The sequence below is a fragment of the Macaca mulatta genome, chromosome 7 (assembly GCF_049350105.2).
Source record: "Macaca mulatta isolate MMU2019108-1 chromosome 7, T2T-MMU8v2.0, whole genome shotgun sequence".
Taxonomy (NCBI): domain Eukaryota; kingdom Metazoa; phylum Chordata; class Mammalia; order Primates; family Cercopithecidae; genus Macaca; species Macaca mulatta.
In genome coordinates, this window is record NC_133412.1 from 95,682,500 (window position 1) to 95,699,153 (window position 16,654).

Consider the following 16,654-nt stretch of genomic DNA (forward strand, 5'->3'; position numbering starts at 1 on the left):
AAAAAGTGTTCAAATCATTGCTAACGGTGCTTGCTCTGTGCTGGTGAGTCCAGCTGGGCCCAGAATTCCACAGTTCCAAATGGCGCATATTCCATGTGCATAGGCTGATTGAAAAAGTATTAAAAATAAATTTTTAAAAAGGCACATGATACTGCACATGTCATGATGAATGAATAGATAGAACTCCTCCTGAATATAATTACAAAGTTCTGATCCATCTCAGGACCCTGTGTCTTCTCTGAGGATTGTTATAGGGAGGAGAAGGCAGGTATTTAGAGCTTACTAAATGCCAACCACTACGGCTACAATAGTGAAGAAACAGATAGTCTCTGCCTTTGTGAGAAATTCCAGTTCGCTCAGAGAGATGCACCTAGTCAAAATTTATGTAAATCAATGTAAAATTGCTGGAGTGCTACCCGTGAGAATTGAGAAAACCTCCTGCAGAAGTGATGGCAGCTGTGCCTGAAGGCAGGACCAGGGAAAGGGGAAGGAATGTCTGGAGAGAGGGGCGACTGCACAGGCAGGTGGCTGGGAGCGAAGGCTGGTGAGATCAGTAGGGACCAGCTCAGCAGATCCTCTGGCCACATGAAGAATGTTGTGTTCATTCTAAAAAGCAATGGAAGGAAATGAATGAGGGTCAGGGTGGGGTAGGGAGTGTGACAGAAGCAGCCTGAGATTGAAACAGCCATTCTGGCTGCTCTGTGGAATTCAGGTGAGAGGGGGATGAGAACTTTGAGGCTGCTGCAGTGGTCCATGCCAGAGTTGCTGGTAGTTTGGACTTGGCTAGGGGCTGATGGATACAGAGAGGGGAAAGATTCAAAAGATGCTTAGGAGGTAAAATCGAAAAGACTTAAAATCAACGCTGCATGAGCCTACCACCCTCTTGAAGAATGGGCCAAGTGAGGCAGTAGTTACCAAACCCAGTCACATAACAAAACAACCTGGGGGCATTTTTTTTTTAAATAGAGATTCCTGAGCTGTATTCCCCAGAGTTTGATTTGGTTAACCTGAATGAAGTCCGACCATGAAATCTGCATTTAAACACATTCCTAGGAGATTCTGGTGCCCTGTGTCTCAGGAACTGGTCTAAGGGACTCTGTCTCTGACATTTGACCCAGAAGGCTGGGTAGAGTAGGGCCTGTGCCCTTGAGAGTTCATTCTGCTTGCTCCAGAATCACTTTGTTTTTGGAGGTAGCACATGTGCTGATCTGCTTTTTCCAACGCAACACGAGGCAAACACATTCTTCAGGAGCAGATGCAAGAAGAGTCTGAGAAAGGTCACCCAGAGTGCCGTTTATGCTACATGGTCTGCACGCATGGACACAAGCCAGCGCGCAGACACGCACCCCATCTGACAGGAACATTCCTAACATTCCACTAGGTGGGACTAAGAAATTACTATGAACATTCCACCCAGTCAGCACAGTTTCCGGGTGGGCACTAAGGATTTAGGGTGACAGTTCAAACCATAAATCCAGACTCCTCAAATGCCTAGCAGTTTAAAAGGAGAGATTCCACAGATAGACATTAAGGACTGTGACTGAACTTAAGACCCAGGAGGTACTGCAGTGTTCAGCGACTAGTGGGAAATGTGCTAAATTTAACTTCCTCCTCAGTATAGACACCAAAGTATGTGTGCTAAAAATGTAGTCTGGTTTCATTGCCAAAAGGGTGGTGAAATCTTGATGAATACCTCTTTCTACTCTGATCCATGACCCTGCAGGTACAGTTCATGGCCAGAGAGAAGAGACTCCTACTGTTTTTTGTTTTTTTTTGAGATGGAGTGTCGCTTTGTCGCCCAGGCTGGAGTGCAATGGCGTAATCTCAGCTCACTGAAACCTCTGCGTCCCGGGTCCAAGCAATTCTCCTGCCTCAGCCTCCTGAGTAACTGGGACTACAGGCGCACACCACCATGCTCAGTTAATTTTTGTATTTTTAGTAGAAACGGGGTTTTACCATATTGATCAGGCTGGTCTCAAACTCCTGACCTCAGGCGATCCACCCGCCTTGGCCTCCCAAAGTGCTGGGATTACAGGCGTGAGCCACCGCGCCCGGCCTAAGACTCCTACTCTTAACTGATAACAAATACAATGTCCAATGAATGGTACGCAACATTTTTTTCATTTTGTGACTTTTCAATTCATACAGAGTCCTTGGATGAGGTCTGGAGGGTCCTTTCTCTCAGTCTCCCTTCTTTTTCTGTCCTTCCTCAGGGTCCTGGTCTATCTTGCAGAAACAAGAAACACACTTGAGATTCCGAGGGTCTGTCTCAACCCCATCCTAGTGAAATATCTCAAGATAAACCATCTCCTCTCTTGCTATTATAATATTGACTTTTTCATAGCATAAGTTCAGCATTGTTATGCTTGAAAGATCCTTGTCATCGTCCTGCTAAATATCACTCTTCACTAGGGTTAAGGAGGAAAGACAATCCTCATTCCTGGACAGAATACTAAGGAGGATTAGCAGATGTCAGCAGGTGCACAGTCTGTTCCCCCATGCCACCGAGGACCCCATTCCCTTGGATGGTGACTCTGCTAAAGTCCTAGGAGATCTGCAGACCTCACCTTACTGGTGGTTGGTGCTCCTTCCTCCTGGAGTATTCTGAGGCCTGATGTAGAGTTTGTGATAATTCAGCAACCACATATGTTAGTTGGTATATGTGTGTCTTAGTCTGTTTGTGTTGCTATAAACGAATACCTGAGGCTGGGTAATTTATGAAGAAAAGAAAACCTGTCAGTTCAGTAGGCTGTACAAGAAGCATGGCATCAGCCTCTGCTTCTGGTGAGGGCCTCAGGAAGCTTCCACTCAAGGTGGAAGGGTGAGGGGAACTGGAGTGTGCAGAGATCACATGACAAGACAGCATGGGCAAGAGAGAGACAAGTGAGGTGCCAGGCTTGTTTTAACAATCTCTCCTAGGCACTACTAGAGCAAGAACTCACTCATAACCACACGGACAGCACCAAGCCATTCGTGAGGAATCTGGCCCATGACCCAGACACCTCCCATTAGGCCCCATTGGGGATCAAATTTCAACATGAGATTTGAAGAGTCAAATATCCAAACTATAGCAATATGAGGTCAAATTATACACAACCAGAAGAAACCTGGGACATGCTAGTGGCTGAAGAGGATTCTAAAGGATATGGCGTTACAGGTGATAGTTTCATCTTCTCAGTTTGACCAGCTGACAACATGTGTAGTGTCTGGGAACATAATTTTTGAGAGGGCTCACAACTTAGGGTAGATTTATGGGCCTCTGATAAATTATGAGGTAACTAACACAAAAACTGGGCATCGTATACTTTCTAAAATTTTCAAGGAGATTACAGGCATGAGCCGAATGTAACTGCAAAACCATATATTATAGCAGTGGCTTCCTACATAGATATGCACACTGGAGCTGGTCCATGATAAAGTGTTTCTGGTTCATAACAAAATAGTGCCTTTTCTTTTTAGTATTTTTAAATTCTGAAATTATATCCTTTCTAACCTTTTCAGGATTAAGGTATTGTTATTTTATAAAAAGATGCTGATACTCTATGATTTTTGGGGGGTGAGAGGGAATGTCATTTTTTGTTTCCAAACATACCAATTTTAGAAGTTTTTCCTGTATTTGTAATTAATATTATCAAAATCCTAAAGTCTGGGGAGTGCTGGCTATATTACAGAAGACCAGAGTGGGAAAGGAACTTGAATTTTATGACAAGATAAATAAGTCAATCATGTGGACCCCATGACTGGAGGAGACCGTGGAAAGATAACGCTGTTCAGAGGAAGTGAATCTAGTTGAAGGCACTCAACAATAGCGTGTATGTCAAAAAGGAAACCACAGAACTGAAGATGGAAATGTTTGGTTGGGGATAAAAGGAGAAACAAACAGGAACAGATACTAAGATAATTGGAGGACACAGATGCTGCTTTCTTCGTTCAGACTGCAAAACATCAAAAGCAAGTTACAGTAGTGCCAGAGGTCTCCAAGAATCAGGACACTAACCTGAGTCTCTTTCTGCCAGACGTAGAGCACCTAGTAAATGCTTGCTCTACTCACAATTGTGTTTACTAGAATGTTGAAAAAAGATTGTCAGATGTAATTTTTATAGATTTCAGGAAGTCAGATTTCAGAATGTTCCAAGGAAAATTATCTAGAGTGGATAAAAGGGACAGGGCATTCTGAAACTGAAGTTTCAGTTGTATCTCAAAGGATCCTGCTGAGGAAGAATGAAGAGGCTTCAGCAATCAGAAAGCGGCTGCACAGGTTGTTTCCTGACATGATCAAACTGTGGGCAGAGATGAATGTCAATTCTTTCACATGAAAAAAATGAACCTTGGCCGAGTATGGTGGCTCACGCCTGTAATCCCAGCACTTTAGGGGACTGAGGCAGGAGGCAGGAGGATCACTTGAGCCCAGGAGTTCAAGACCAGCCTGAGCAATATGGCAAGACTCAAAAAAAAAAAAAAAAAAAAAATTTAATTAGCTGGGACTGGTGGCATGTGACTGTAGTCCTAGCCACTCGGGAGGCTGAGGCAGGAGGATTGCTTGAGCCCAGAAGTTCAAGGCTGCAGTGAGCTATAAAGCTATGGAGTGCCACTGCACTCCAGCCTGAGCAGCAGAGTAAGATCCTGTCTCTACAAAAAAAGAAAAAAAAAAAAAAAAAGAACCTCGCCCGGCATGGTGGAGTGCACTTTCAGTCCCAGCTACTTGGGAGGCTGAAGCAGAAGGATTCCTTGAGCCCAGGAGTTCCAGGCTGCAGTGCTCTGCGATTATGCCTGTGAATAGCCACTGCACCATAGCCTGGGCAATATAGTGAGATGCTGTCTCCAAAAAAAAAAAAAAAAAGATAGAAAAAATGAACCAAACTAGTAAAGCAATGGCAGTTAATGTGAAAAGATTAAACCATTGTGTAAGTTTTAGCGGGCTAGAATCTCTGTTTCTGGCAGTAAAGAAATGAAGCTGCCCCAAAAGCTAATGGAAAGCTAGGTCTCATTCCCTGCATTGATTGGGGGACTCAATGGTTTCACTGTAACCTGATTTGAGTGTTGGGTTCAATTCTGAGAACATTTTTCCTTTATTTAAATGTAAACAAAAAATTTTAATTGTACAAAAATAGGACAAAATTAAAAACACTTTTTTAAAAATCTATAGTTATACTACCCAAAAATAACCATTTTAAATACATTGGAATATATTCTTTCAGATGATATATATGTTATTGTGTATATAAATATATATTTGCCAGAATGAGAGCATACTAACAAAGTGCTTTATAAAAATTTTTAACTTTATTGTTATAAATCTCTTTCTACACCAATAAATATAGAATCCATAGAAATATATTATCATTTTTAATTGTTGCATCTTCTTCCATTGTGCAGATTTACTATAATTCATTTATCTGCTTCTCTATTCTTGGATTTTAAATTGCTTCCAAATATTTGTATGTTATACAAATATTATATTATTTGTATATTATAATATTGTATATATATAATATATTATATAATTGTATATATATAATATTGTATATTATATAATATAATATTGTATATTATAATATTATACAAATATTATAAACAACGTACGCTAAGTGCCTTGTACGTACATATTTGCATATTTGACCAATTATTTCCTTCCTTGAGGTAAGATTGCAGGATTGAAGGGTGTGCAAAATGAAGCTTTTGTTTTTTGTGTTTTTTTTTTTTTTTTTTTTTTTTCTGAGACAGAGTCTTACTCTATCACCCAGGCTAGGGTGCGGTGGTGCAATCTCGGCTCACTGCAACCTCCACCTCCCAGGTTCAAGCAATTATCTTGCCTCAGCTTCTTGAGTAGCTGGGATTACAGGCATACGCCACCCTGCATGGCTAATTTTTTGGTATTTTTAGTAGAGACAGGGTTTTTCCATGTTGGCCAGGCTGGTCTTGAACTCCTGACCTCAGGTAATCCACCCTCCTCGGCCTCCCAAAGTACTGGGATTACAGGCATGAGCCACCATGCCCGGCAAAATAAAGCTTTTTGATAAGCAATGAGAATAGTTTATAACAAGTGATCAGAAAAGGAAAAGCAACCCAGCAGAAAAATAAATGTTTTATTTTTGTGTACGTGGCAAGAAATATGAGTAAGTAATTTACAGAAGAAGATATACAAATGACCAGTGAATGATCGCTTCTCGGCCTTTTGGCTAAAATCAAGTGTGCAAATGACCAATGAAGCCAGGCCCAGGGGCTCATGCCTGTAATCCCAGCACTTTGGGAGGCCACAGTGGATGGATCACCTGAGGTCAGGAGTTCGAGACCAGCCTGGCTAACATGGTGAAACCTTGTCTCTACTAAAAATACAAAAATTAGCCAGGTGTGGTGGCAGGTGCCTGTAATCCCAGCTACTCGGGAAACTGAGGTAGGAGAATCACTTGAACCCGGGATGCAGAGGTTGCAGTGAGCTGAGATCGTGCCATTGCATTCCAGCCTGGATGACAAGAGCAAAACTCCATCTTGAAAAAAAAAAAAAATGAGGTCAGGTGTGGTGGCTCATGCCTGTAATCCCAGCACTTTGAGAGGCCAAGGTGGGTGGATCAGCTGAGGTCAGGAAGTCAAGACCAGCCTGGCCAACATGGAGAAACCCCATCTCTACTAAAAATACAAAAATTAGCTGAGCGCGGTGATGCACGCCTGTAATCCCAGCTACTCGGGTGACTGAGGCAAGAGAATTGCTTGAACCCAGGAGGCAGAGGTTGCAGTGAGCTGAGATCGTGCCATTGTACTCCGGCCTGGATGACAAGAGCAAAACTCTGTCTCAAAAAAAAAAAAAAAAAAAAAATGACCAATGAACATATGAGAAGATACTCAACCTCACTAGCAATAGAAGAAGTACATAACAATAATAAGATACTATTTTTACATGCAGGTTGACAAAAATTTTAAAGATTGACAATAGCTAGTAATGGCAATAGTGAAGAAGATGGATATTTTTATACAATGTTGGTGGGAGAGGAAATTGTTATCACACTTTTGGAGACAACTTGGCAGAATTTATCAAAATAATTACTGAAATTTAAAATGGTCATACACTATTAGCCATGAGTCCTAATAGCAGGAATTTATGCTAAAAAAAATTTAGCACCAGTAACAAAATAGAAGAGATGTGTCTTCATTGGTTATAAAAGTGATATCCAAAAATGAATTATATAACTTTATGGGTACGGTAAGCCAAAAATAAAATTCTAAGCACCCTGAACCAACTAAATGGACCCCTCCTCTTGACCAAGGGCATTCTAAAGTAAACTTGAAATACTAGTTCAGGCCATGATGAGAATGGGTGGTCAGACATGCCACATTAAACCTTCCTGCCTTTGGAATTCAGGCACAGCTGACCAGCATTAACATTAAAACAGTCTTATACATTAAGACAGCACAGATTCTTGGTAGCAATAAGATACCAATATGACAGATAGCAGGCCCTGGAAGAAACCAAAGTATTTTGCTCCAAAATATATTGCTTTAACATATTTTGAAATAACCCTGCAAAGCTGTCTCTTTAAGCCTGATAAGAAACAGGTTCTGTTCTCTCTGAACCCTGCTACCTGAAGACTTCATCTACATAATAAGAACCTTGGTCTCCACAACCCATCTGAACCCAGACACTCCCATTTATTAATTCCAGGGCTTTAGATAAACTGTCGGCCAATTGCTAATCAGAAAATCTTTGAATTCACCTTTGACATGGAAGCCCTTCCTTGTCCTGCCCCCTTACTCTCTCCACCCTCAACATCCCTGCTTTGAGTTGTCCCACCTTTCCAGATCAAACCAAGGTACATCTTACATGTATTGGTTGATGTCTTAGGTCTCCCTAAAATGTATAAAAACAAGCTGTAGTCTGACCACCTTGGGCATATGTCATCAGGATCTCCTAGGGCTGTGTCATGGGCCATGGTCACTCACGTTTGGCTCAGAATAAATCTCTTCAATTATTCTACAGTTTGGCTCTTTCTGTTGACAGTATTTACATGGAAAGATTTTAAAACTCAAGTCGCAGACAATTCATATAATGCCTTCTGTTTTGTAAAGTAAAAGTTATATGTGTGAATATGAATGAATATATATATATGTTCTAATATATTCTAAGCATAAAATATGTTTAACTAGGCCGGGGGTGGTGGCTCACACCTGTAATCCCAGCTACTCAGGAGGCTGAGGCAGGAGAATTGCTTGAACCCAGGAGGCAGAGGTTGCAGTGAGCCGAGATCGTGCCACTGCACCCCAGCCTGGGCGACAGAGCGAGACTCTGTCTCAAAAAAAAAAAAAGTATGTATATATATGTTTAACTAACAATGTTGACTGCTACAGAATGGAATTGGCTGGCAGGACTTTTCATGTTTTACTTTATACACTTCTGTACTGGCTGAGATTTTACAATGAACGTGGATTTTCATAATTAAAAATATTAAAAACAAAAAAGTTTTCGAAAATTGATTCTAACTTTGGTTTACACCTATGATGTCAGTTTCAGGAATGTTCTCAGATGGGAATCAGGTCTGCTCACCTTGTTTTGTAGGGGTCCTGCACGAACATACACCTAAATTGGCACAGCAGGCGGACGCAAAGAGCATTGGCAGAATGTCTCCTGCCCCTCCGCCAAGCCTCAGGGCTATGTAACGGCAAGTGCAAATTCAAAATAAGTGGCTTATTTCTCTCTGTTGAAAATAAGGGAAGAAAGTTCTCCCTCTTCCCTTTCCTTATGCAGTTACCTCAAAAAATTTATGAGTTCTTTCTCTGTCTCTTTGAACTATAAATAAATCTTTTTAAATGGTAACTAATCCTCTGAACAGCATTACACCCCAGGAATGTCTTTCTTAAGGACCTGGGAAATATCTCTTTGGAATCATCAAGGAAGATAGCACCTCTATTCCCAGTCCTGGTGGGAGGGGAGGAACCTAACTTCAGAACCTCTTGCTCCTAAATTACCTCCTGTTACAAAGATATGTAAAGTTTATTTTTCCTTTGGAGAAGGCCAATTAGATAGAACAGATGATTCACCCCAATTACCAAGTGAACTGAGGACAAACTGTGTGTGACAAGTGGGGTTGTCAAGTCCTTTTACTTGAGGATTAGTTGTTATTTATCTTGAGAAAAGGTATGCAATTAATTTTATTAATATGTCTTTATAAAAGGGTGACGTTTATTTCTGTCTTTGCAATCTTTTTGGAAGATTGCCTGTGATGAGCATTACATTCTGGTTCAATGCTTATTCAATAATAAAACTGTTTTATTTCTTTTCTACCTTTGTGGGGCACTTTTCTGAGCTGGGGATAGATTTTGTTTTTAATTCTATTTCCCAACAGTTACAGAGAGCCAGACCCCCTTGCATACCTTCAGAAGCCAAGGCCACCCCCGGCCGCCTAGATTCTGCCAGCTGCATCCTGGAGAAACTCTCTGGAGCCACTGGGAGAGTAAATGAAGGCCACAGGCAGATGCAGGCTGTGGAGGCCACAGATATATTAAAGAATAAAAATCATGTCATAGACTAGAGAGGTCTGTGACACTTTGACATGCTCCCCCAATCCCCAGATTTTCTGGGACTGGACCACTGGCCATCTTTAAGCCTCTGTTTTCTAAGGAGTTTACAGTAGAAGCTACCTCCCATTTGGTCTTGGAACTAGAATGAGTGTAGAAGTGGGAGCAAGTACAGACAGCTAAGGCAAAGTGTGCAAGCCGATGAACTTTGCCCTCGTGCCCCTTTCCCTGTATCTGAACCCATTTCCATTTCCTGATGCTCACTGCCCCTCAGAGGGTCCTCCCAGTGCCTGCAGGCTTCTTCCTCCTTTCTAAGGGGCTGAACTGCTTTATTTAGTGGGAATACCCCAACCCAAATCCAAGCTAAAATTTGCATTTTCAAAAAGGACTCTTGCTAAACTGCACATATTTTCACTTTATTTAGTAAATACTTAGCATATCTGGTGTGTGAAACACTGATGTAGGTTTCTGGGAGAAAGGGTAGGAGACCCCCAAACTAATATCATCCAATCTTCTGCACTGAAAGGAATTTGCTATTTCTTGGGGAAGATGTTACAGGTAGTTAGGCATGAGCAGGGCAGGAGAGGGCTATCCCCCACCCACTGGGAATGTCAGGTGATGGTTCGGCGTTTGTCACATTGCCTCTCTAAAAGTGATAAATTGGCAGCCAGGGATAGGCCATTATCCTGAGGGTTCACACCTGTTGCACTAAAGTGTTAATTGAATGCAGATGCCAGGAAGAAGCAACTTTCTGGGCATGCACATTAAGAGACAAAATGGCGGAGTATGACCTTCCAGGGACACTCCACCGGAAAAGGGAAGAAAGCCTCAGATGGGCATGGGTACAACTTCCTAAACACGCTGTGTATGCTCACTTCCCAAGAGTAAGGGGGGCACTGCACATACAGGCAGCACGCCCTAAGGGAGGAATCATGGGAAAGGGGCCAGCCTATAAAGTCCTAGGATCAAGGTTACACACTGCACTTTACCTCGGTGCCCGCTTGGGTCTCTTCCAAGCATACTTTCCTCTCTTTGCTGTTCTAAAGCCTTTTAAAATAAACTTCCACCCCTGCTCTGAAACTTCCCATGGTCTCTTTTTCCATCTTATGCCCCTCAGTCAAATTCTTTCTTCTGAGGAGGCAAGACTTGAGGTTGCTGCACACCCGTATGGATTCGCCTCTGGTAGCTCGGACGCCTTCCACAGCTAATATATTTGGTACTGTGAGACTCAGGTATTTGCCACCCCTGACAAAGACAGACAAACACACCAACTCCACAAGGCATGGAAAGGCCCGTAAAAAGGAAGTGTTTGCTGTGGGCTGAGAATGGAACTGCTAGGCTAAGGGTTCACCAGCGGAAACTTGGACGTATGTTGCTGGTTTTAAATCCAAACTTAGAAGCTTTTGGTCAGTGGTTTGAAAGACTTCTGAGAGAGTCTATGAGTCCCCAAATGTTTTCAGTGAAACATTGCTGGTAGAGAAAGCATGGGTTCTGAGGCCATCTCAGAGTCCTACACAGGGAAACACCGAAATCTAGCTTCTTCCTGTCCCCTAATCTGATCCTAGAGACTCATAGAAGTCTCCACAGAAGACTGGGCCTCACAGTCTAACTGCTTTGCCAGATGTACAGTAACAGTGGGCTTCCTCTAGAGGCACTAGGTGTCCTCACAAGCCCTACTAGCCAAAGAGTCTAAATCTTGGGGCTTAGGGTCCACTCAAAGAAGCAGAGTCTTTGGCACATGCAAGACATCCTCAGTTTCTACAGCTCCCATTCCTGGCCTGCAAACCCCCAACAACGCTCCGTTTACCTGAGCTCACCTTTCATCATCTGTTCTCACAGGATCTGGTTTTCCACTTTGGGAGGATTGTCCTTCTGCTTAGACTTTAAAATGTTATATGAAATTTCAAGGTTGTAAGAACTGAGAGACTGAATATGAAAGTGGACAACAGCCAGATCATATATGACAACAGAACTCTGACTCAGAAACTCCAAAGGGACCCTCGAGGGAAGCCAAACCACAACAAAACCTCTGAAGCACTTGGCCCAGAATGGACAAGACTTGTTCATGACTGCCCACTTTCCTGATTTCTGAAGCCCCCTCCCCTTCCACACTTCTTTCCAATTCAAGACCAATCACAGAAAGCCAAATATGCTTCCCAAATCAATCCCCTAAGATGTCCTGCTTCTAGTTAGCTCACCTCCAGCTCCCCATGCCAAAACCCTCCAGTCAGTGGATACCCGGACCTTCCCTGTTTTTTCTACTATGAAGCTTTCCACTCACCTGCCTGCCTTTGACTCTCTGCCAAAGGCAAATGATGGTGGCTGACTCCCCTGATATAGCCAGCTCTGAATAAGTGGTATCTGTGCTCATTTGAGTGGTCTTCATTTATGTCCACAGAACTCTGCAGCAGTTCCTGAGGTATGCATATGCCCTTCTGACCAGTTCCACGCAGAGCATAGGGGTTAATTTAGCAAACTGGATGCTGCAGCACTGGTGGCCAAGCAGGACAAGAAATTAAGCCTCAGAGATTCTGAGGACATTGAAAAGCTGGTTTGCACTGAGCTGAACCATAGGCCCAGAGGGGGGCCAGTTAAGCATCCCAGGCAGTGTTTGGGCACCAAGAATTCAGACTAGGAGTGCGGTTAAAAACACATTCTTGGCTGGGCGCAGTGGCTCATGCCTGTAATCCCAGCACTTTGGGAGACCGAGGTGGGCGGATCACGAGGTCAGGAGATCGAGACCATCCTGGCTAACACAGTGAAACCCAATCTCTACTAAAAATACAAAAATTAGCCGGGCATGGTGGCACGTGCCTGTGGTCCCAGCTACTCAGGAGGCTGAGGCAGGAGAATCACTTGAACCTAGGAGGCAGAGGTGGCAGTGAGCCAAGATTGCGCCACTGCACTCCATCCTGGGTGTCAGAGCGAGACTCCATCTCAAACAAAAAACAAAACAAAACAGATTCTTTTATTTTCTTTTTTTTTTTTCAGACAGAGTCTCGCTCTGCTGTCGCCCAGGCTGGAGTGCAGTGGCGCGATCTGGGCTCACTGCAAGCTCCGCCTCCCAGGTTCAGGCCATTCTCCTGCCTCAGCCTCCCGAGTAGCTGGGACTACAGGTGCCCACCACCTCACTTGGCTAGTTTTTTGTATTTTTTTTAGTAGAGATGGGGTTTCACCATGTTAGCCAGGATGGTCTCGATCTCCTGACCTCGTGATCCGCCTGTCTCGGCCTCCCAAAGTGCTGGGATTACAGGCTTGAGCCACCGCACCTGGCCCAAAACAGATTCTTTCCAGGTGTATGGAGCCAGAAAAGGGGAGAAGCTATGCTTGGTGGAGAGATAATGAACTTTGTAGTCAAGCTGCTTTTTGGTCACAAGAATCTAAGACCTTCTCAAGATGGCTCAATAAAAAGGGATTTGATTTACAGGTACAGGCAAAACACATCAAATCCAGGAAGAGGAATCAAAACTCTACCAGCTCCAGGCCTAGGAAGCCATGAGAGAAAAGGGCTCTTTGTGTTGTGCCTCTGCAACTGAGTGGGCTCTCATCTGTCTCTTCTGTGTTTTTCTCTATACATCAATTCCATTCTCTCTGAGGGGCAGACTGGTTTCCTCTAACTACTCATCAGCTTGTACCTGGCACCAAAGTGGCCACTCCAGCCGCCAAGCCTATTTCTGCTTCCAGGGGAAACATCGCCCTTGTGTGGAATAATTTCTGTGTTTTTTGCTTCAATTTCTCAAAAAAGTGGTTATCTGTTTGCACAGCTCATCTGGTCCAGCCAAGCCACACAGGTCGTAGGTCATTGGCCAGTCTCTTAGGTGCGTAAGTATCCCTGCAGGTGATGGGTTATGCCTTCGGTCAGATTATCCATCCACGGATCAATCATTAGTGGCTACGGGAACAGGGCCATGTCTTACATAAGAACACAAGCATATTGGATATTATGAACATGTTCTATTACAGAAAGCAATATTATTAAATAACACAGATGACATACACCCATCACAATCATTGCAAATGCCCACTAAGAAAAAAAAATGGATTACAGGATATGATAGTGGATTAGAGAATAATGAAGGTTATTTCTAAAAAGATCCTGCAGAGGATGGAAAGAAAGAGGGTCCGTGCAGAGAAGTTCAGGAAGGACTTTGTGTCAAGCTGATAGAACAGTTGTGTTCGGGATCCATAAAGAAGTGGGGCCAAACGTGTTAGGACTTTAGGAGGAAATAGACTGCATGGCCCTTAATTCTTACAATATTCATTGTGGATAGGTCTTAGAGATCATCAAGTCCAGCCCTGTTGCACTTCAGCTGAGAGTACTGAGAGTCAGAATGGCTGGTGACACAGCTGCGGTCACAGATTAAAGTTAAAACCAAGGCCAGAGTTCAAGTCTCTGTCTCCACAGTCAGTCTTTCCACTGTAGACTATAGCTAGCTCACTCTTTCACTAAGGCAGCTCCTCTCTTTCTAACACTGGAGCTTTGCACAATACATACATGGTGGAGAAGAGCAAGCCCCTCCTTGGTGGTCTTTGTTGGAGGACAATCTGCTCCTCAGCACTGCCCTCATCCTCTTTTCTAAAACTCCTCAAACCCTGACCCACATATCCCTGAGGACTCCCTGCATGGCGTCATTCCTCAGAGTATATATAAAGGGATTGAGGAATGGAATCATCACACTGCTCATAACTGAAGGGATCTTGTTGATCTCTAGATATTCTTTCTGGGAGGGAGTCACAAAGATACACACAGTGATACCACTAGAAATGATGACTATGGTCAGGTGGGAAGCGCAGGTATTCAAGGCCTTCTTCCTTCCACTTGCAGAAGGAATGCGCACTATTGTCAACATGATGTACGTAGAGGAATAGGCCACAAGGACTACGCAGCAGAGGATGACCATGGAAGAAAGCATAAAATTCATCAGCTCGATGGCAGTGGTGTCTGCATAGGCCAGGGCCAGCAAGGGTCCACCGTCACAGAAGAAGTGGCTAATGATGTTGGAGCTACAGAAGGGCAGCTGGGAGATGAGGATGGTTGGAAAGAGCACAGACAGGAAGCCTCCCATCCAAGAGAACACAACGGTCTCAATGCAGACAGGAGGTCTCATGATGGCGGTGTACCTCAGAGGGGAGCAGATGGCGGCATAGCGGTCATAGGACATGACCGTCAACAGGAGGAACTCAACTGTGCCCAAGGAAAAGTAGAAATAGCACTGGATGATACATCCGGCAAAGGAGATGGTTTTATCCCCAGATCCTAAGTTGGCCAACACTTTTGGAGAGATGACTGAGGTGAAGACGATGTCCAGGATAGAGAGGTTGCACAAGAAAAAGTACATGGGGGTGTGGAGGCGGGAGCAGGACAGCACAGTGAAGATAATGAGCAGGTTCCCCAGAAGAGTCAGCAGGAATGTGAGCAGCAGGAGCACCAGGAACAGGAGCTCCGCCTCCCTGCTCAGGGAAAACCCCAGCAGAACAAACTCAGTCACCGCTGCAGTCCAGTTCCCCACGGGCCTGGTGGGCCTGGCTCAATTCTTCTAACAGAACAAAGGGAGGTAACACTTAGGAGAGTGTTCAGTGTATGAAACCCCATGGTGCTCACTAGAAAAATATGAACATAGAACATGAGGACTGCCAGTTAGACATGTAATCCAAGTTTAGCTTGGCTTTCAATTATTTGCCTATCAAAATGGACAAGGTTTTTGAAGATAATAGTGTACACTGTTAACGAGGGTGTCCTGAGACCTACACTGTCACAGAGTTCATACGAACTTTCCAAAAGATAATTTAGCGATGTGTATCGAAAACCTTAAAATTAAGCAAATTCTTAGATTCAGAAATTGTACTTCCATCCTGAGGAAGTAGTCATGGATATGTTAAAAAGATTTTGCCACAAGAATATTCACCACAGAATTTTTTACAATAATGAAAATTTGGCAACAACTTTAATATCCAGAAATGGGGGATGAAATAAACAAATTATGGTACCTTAAAGAAAGAACACATTATGTAGCCATTAAAAATTACATTTTACAGTAACATATAAATGACAAAACATTCAAAACATATGATTAAGTTTTAAAGCATTATTTTAAGCATTATTTATTTATTATTATTAGGTTTTAAAAGTGTTTTTAAAACAAGTTATAAACTTGTACTGACACCATTGTGATGCCATTTTGGGGGAGAGATGTAAATTAGCAAAGGCCCTAGAGTAGCCAAGAAGACATTGCTGAAGAAGAAAGTCAGGGAAGGGGCTCATGTTGGCAGATATCAAGACTTATAAAATTGGAGTGATTAAGGCAAGATGGTATTGGCACAAATATACATAAAAATGACCCATGGAACAACATACAGAGCCAAGAAACAGACCCACACAGATGTGGAGCAGTGATATGTGTCAGAAGTGAAAGAAGCTGGCACTGATGCTTGTCCTCAGGGGAAAAAGTAAAATTGATTTCCAATCTCATGTCAGACACTAACATCCACTCCAGATGGACAAAAAACTTACATGTAAAAATCAAAACTTTTAGAAGAAAAGCTAGAAGAATGTTGTTTTGGCCTCAGAGTAGAAAAGAATCTACTAAATAAGACCCAAAATAGTGCTAAACAGAAAAGAAAATATTAATAAATTAAGCTACGTTAAAATGAAAAATTTCTATTTATTAAAAGATCCTTCAAATAAAGTTAAAGGAAAATCACAAACAGGAAGAACATATTTATGCCACAGATAATGGACAAACTTTAGTACTCACGTAATTAATATTTTGATGCATACAACGCAGTAAGAAATAGATAAGCAATCCAATAGAAAGATGGGCCAAACATGCTACCTGAACTCCATTAAAGAGGAAAGAAACATAGCTAATAAATGTACAAAAAGATGCTTGATCTCATTAGTAATTAGGGAAATACAAATTAAGACACTAGCAAGATACAATTTTATATCCACTATATTGTCAAGAAGCAAAAATATGACAATAACAAGTGTTGACGAGGATGTAGAGCCTTAAAAAGTTTACACTGCTAGTGGGAGTGTAAACTTATATAACTGCTTTGGAAAATAATTTGTCATGACCTTGTAAAGATGAACATTCACATACCCTGTGACCCAATAATTCTACTCCTAGGTAGAGAAACTTGCACA

At 42.7% G+C, this 16,654-nt stretch overlaps 1 protein-coding gene across 1 annotated transcript; it reads right to left on the reverse strand.

Annotated features, from left to right (window-relative positions):
* Positions 1–14,093: 14,093 nt before the first annotated feature.
* Positions 14,094–15,035, reverse strand: OR6J1 (olfactory receptor family 6 subfamily J member 1). The gene has a single exon (XM_028851986.2). It carries the CDS (start codon positions 14,844–14,846, stop codon positions 14,094–14,096), a length of 753 nt encoding a protein of 250 aa, XP_028707819.2. The 5' UTR covers positions 14,847–15,035.
* Between the last annotated feature and the right edge of the window lie 1,619 nt (positions 15,036–16,654).

Bases quoted from the DNA above. Each gene is read 5' to 3' on its own strand.
- OR6J1 (XM_028851986.2), bottom strand. From the start codon at position 14,846: ATGTACTTTTTCTTGTGCAACCTCTCTATCCTGGACATCGTCTTCACC.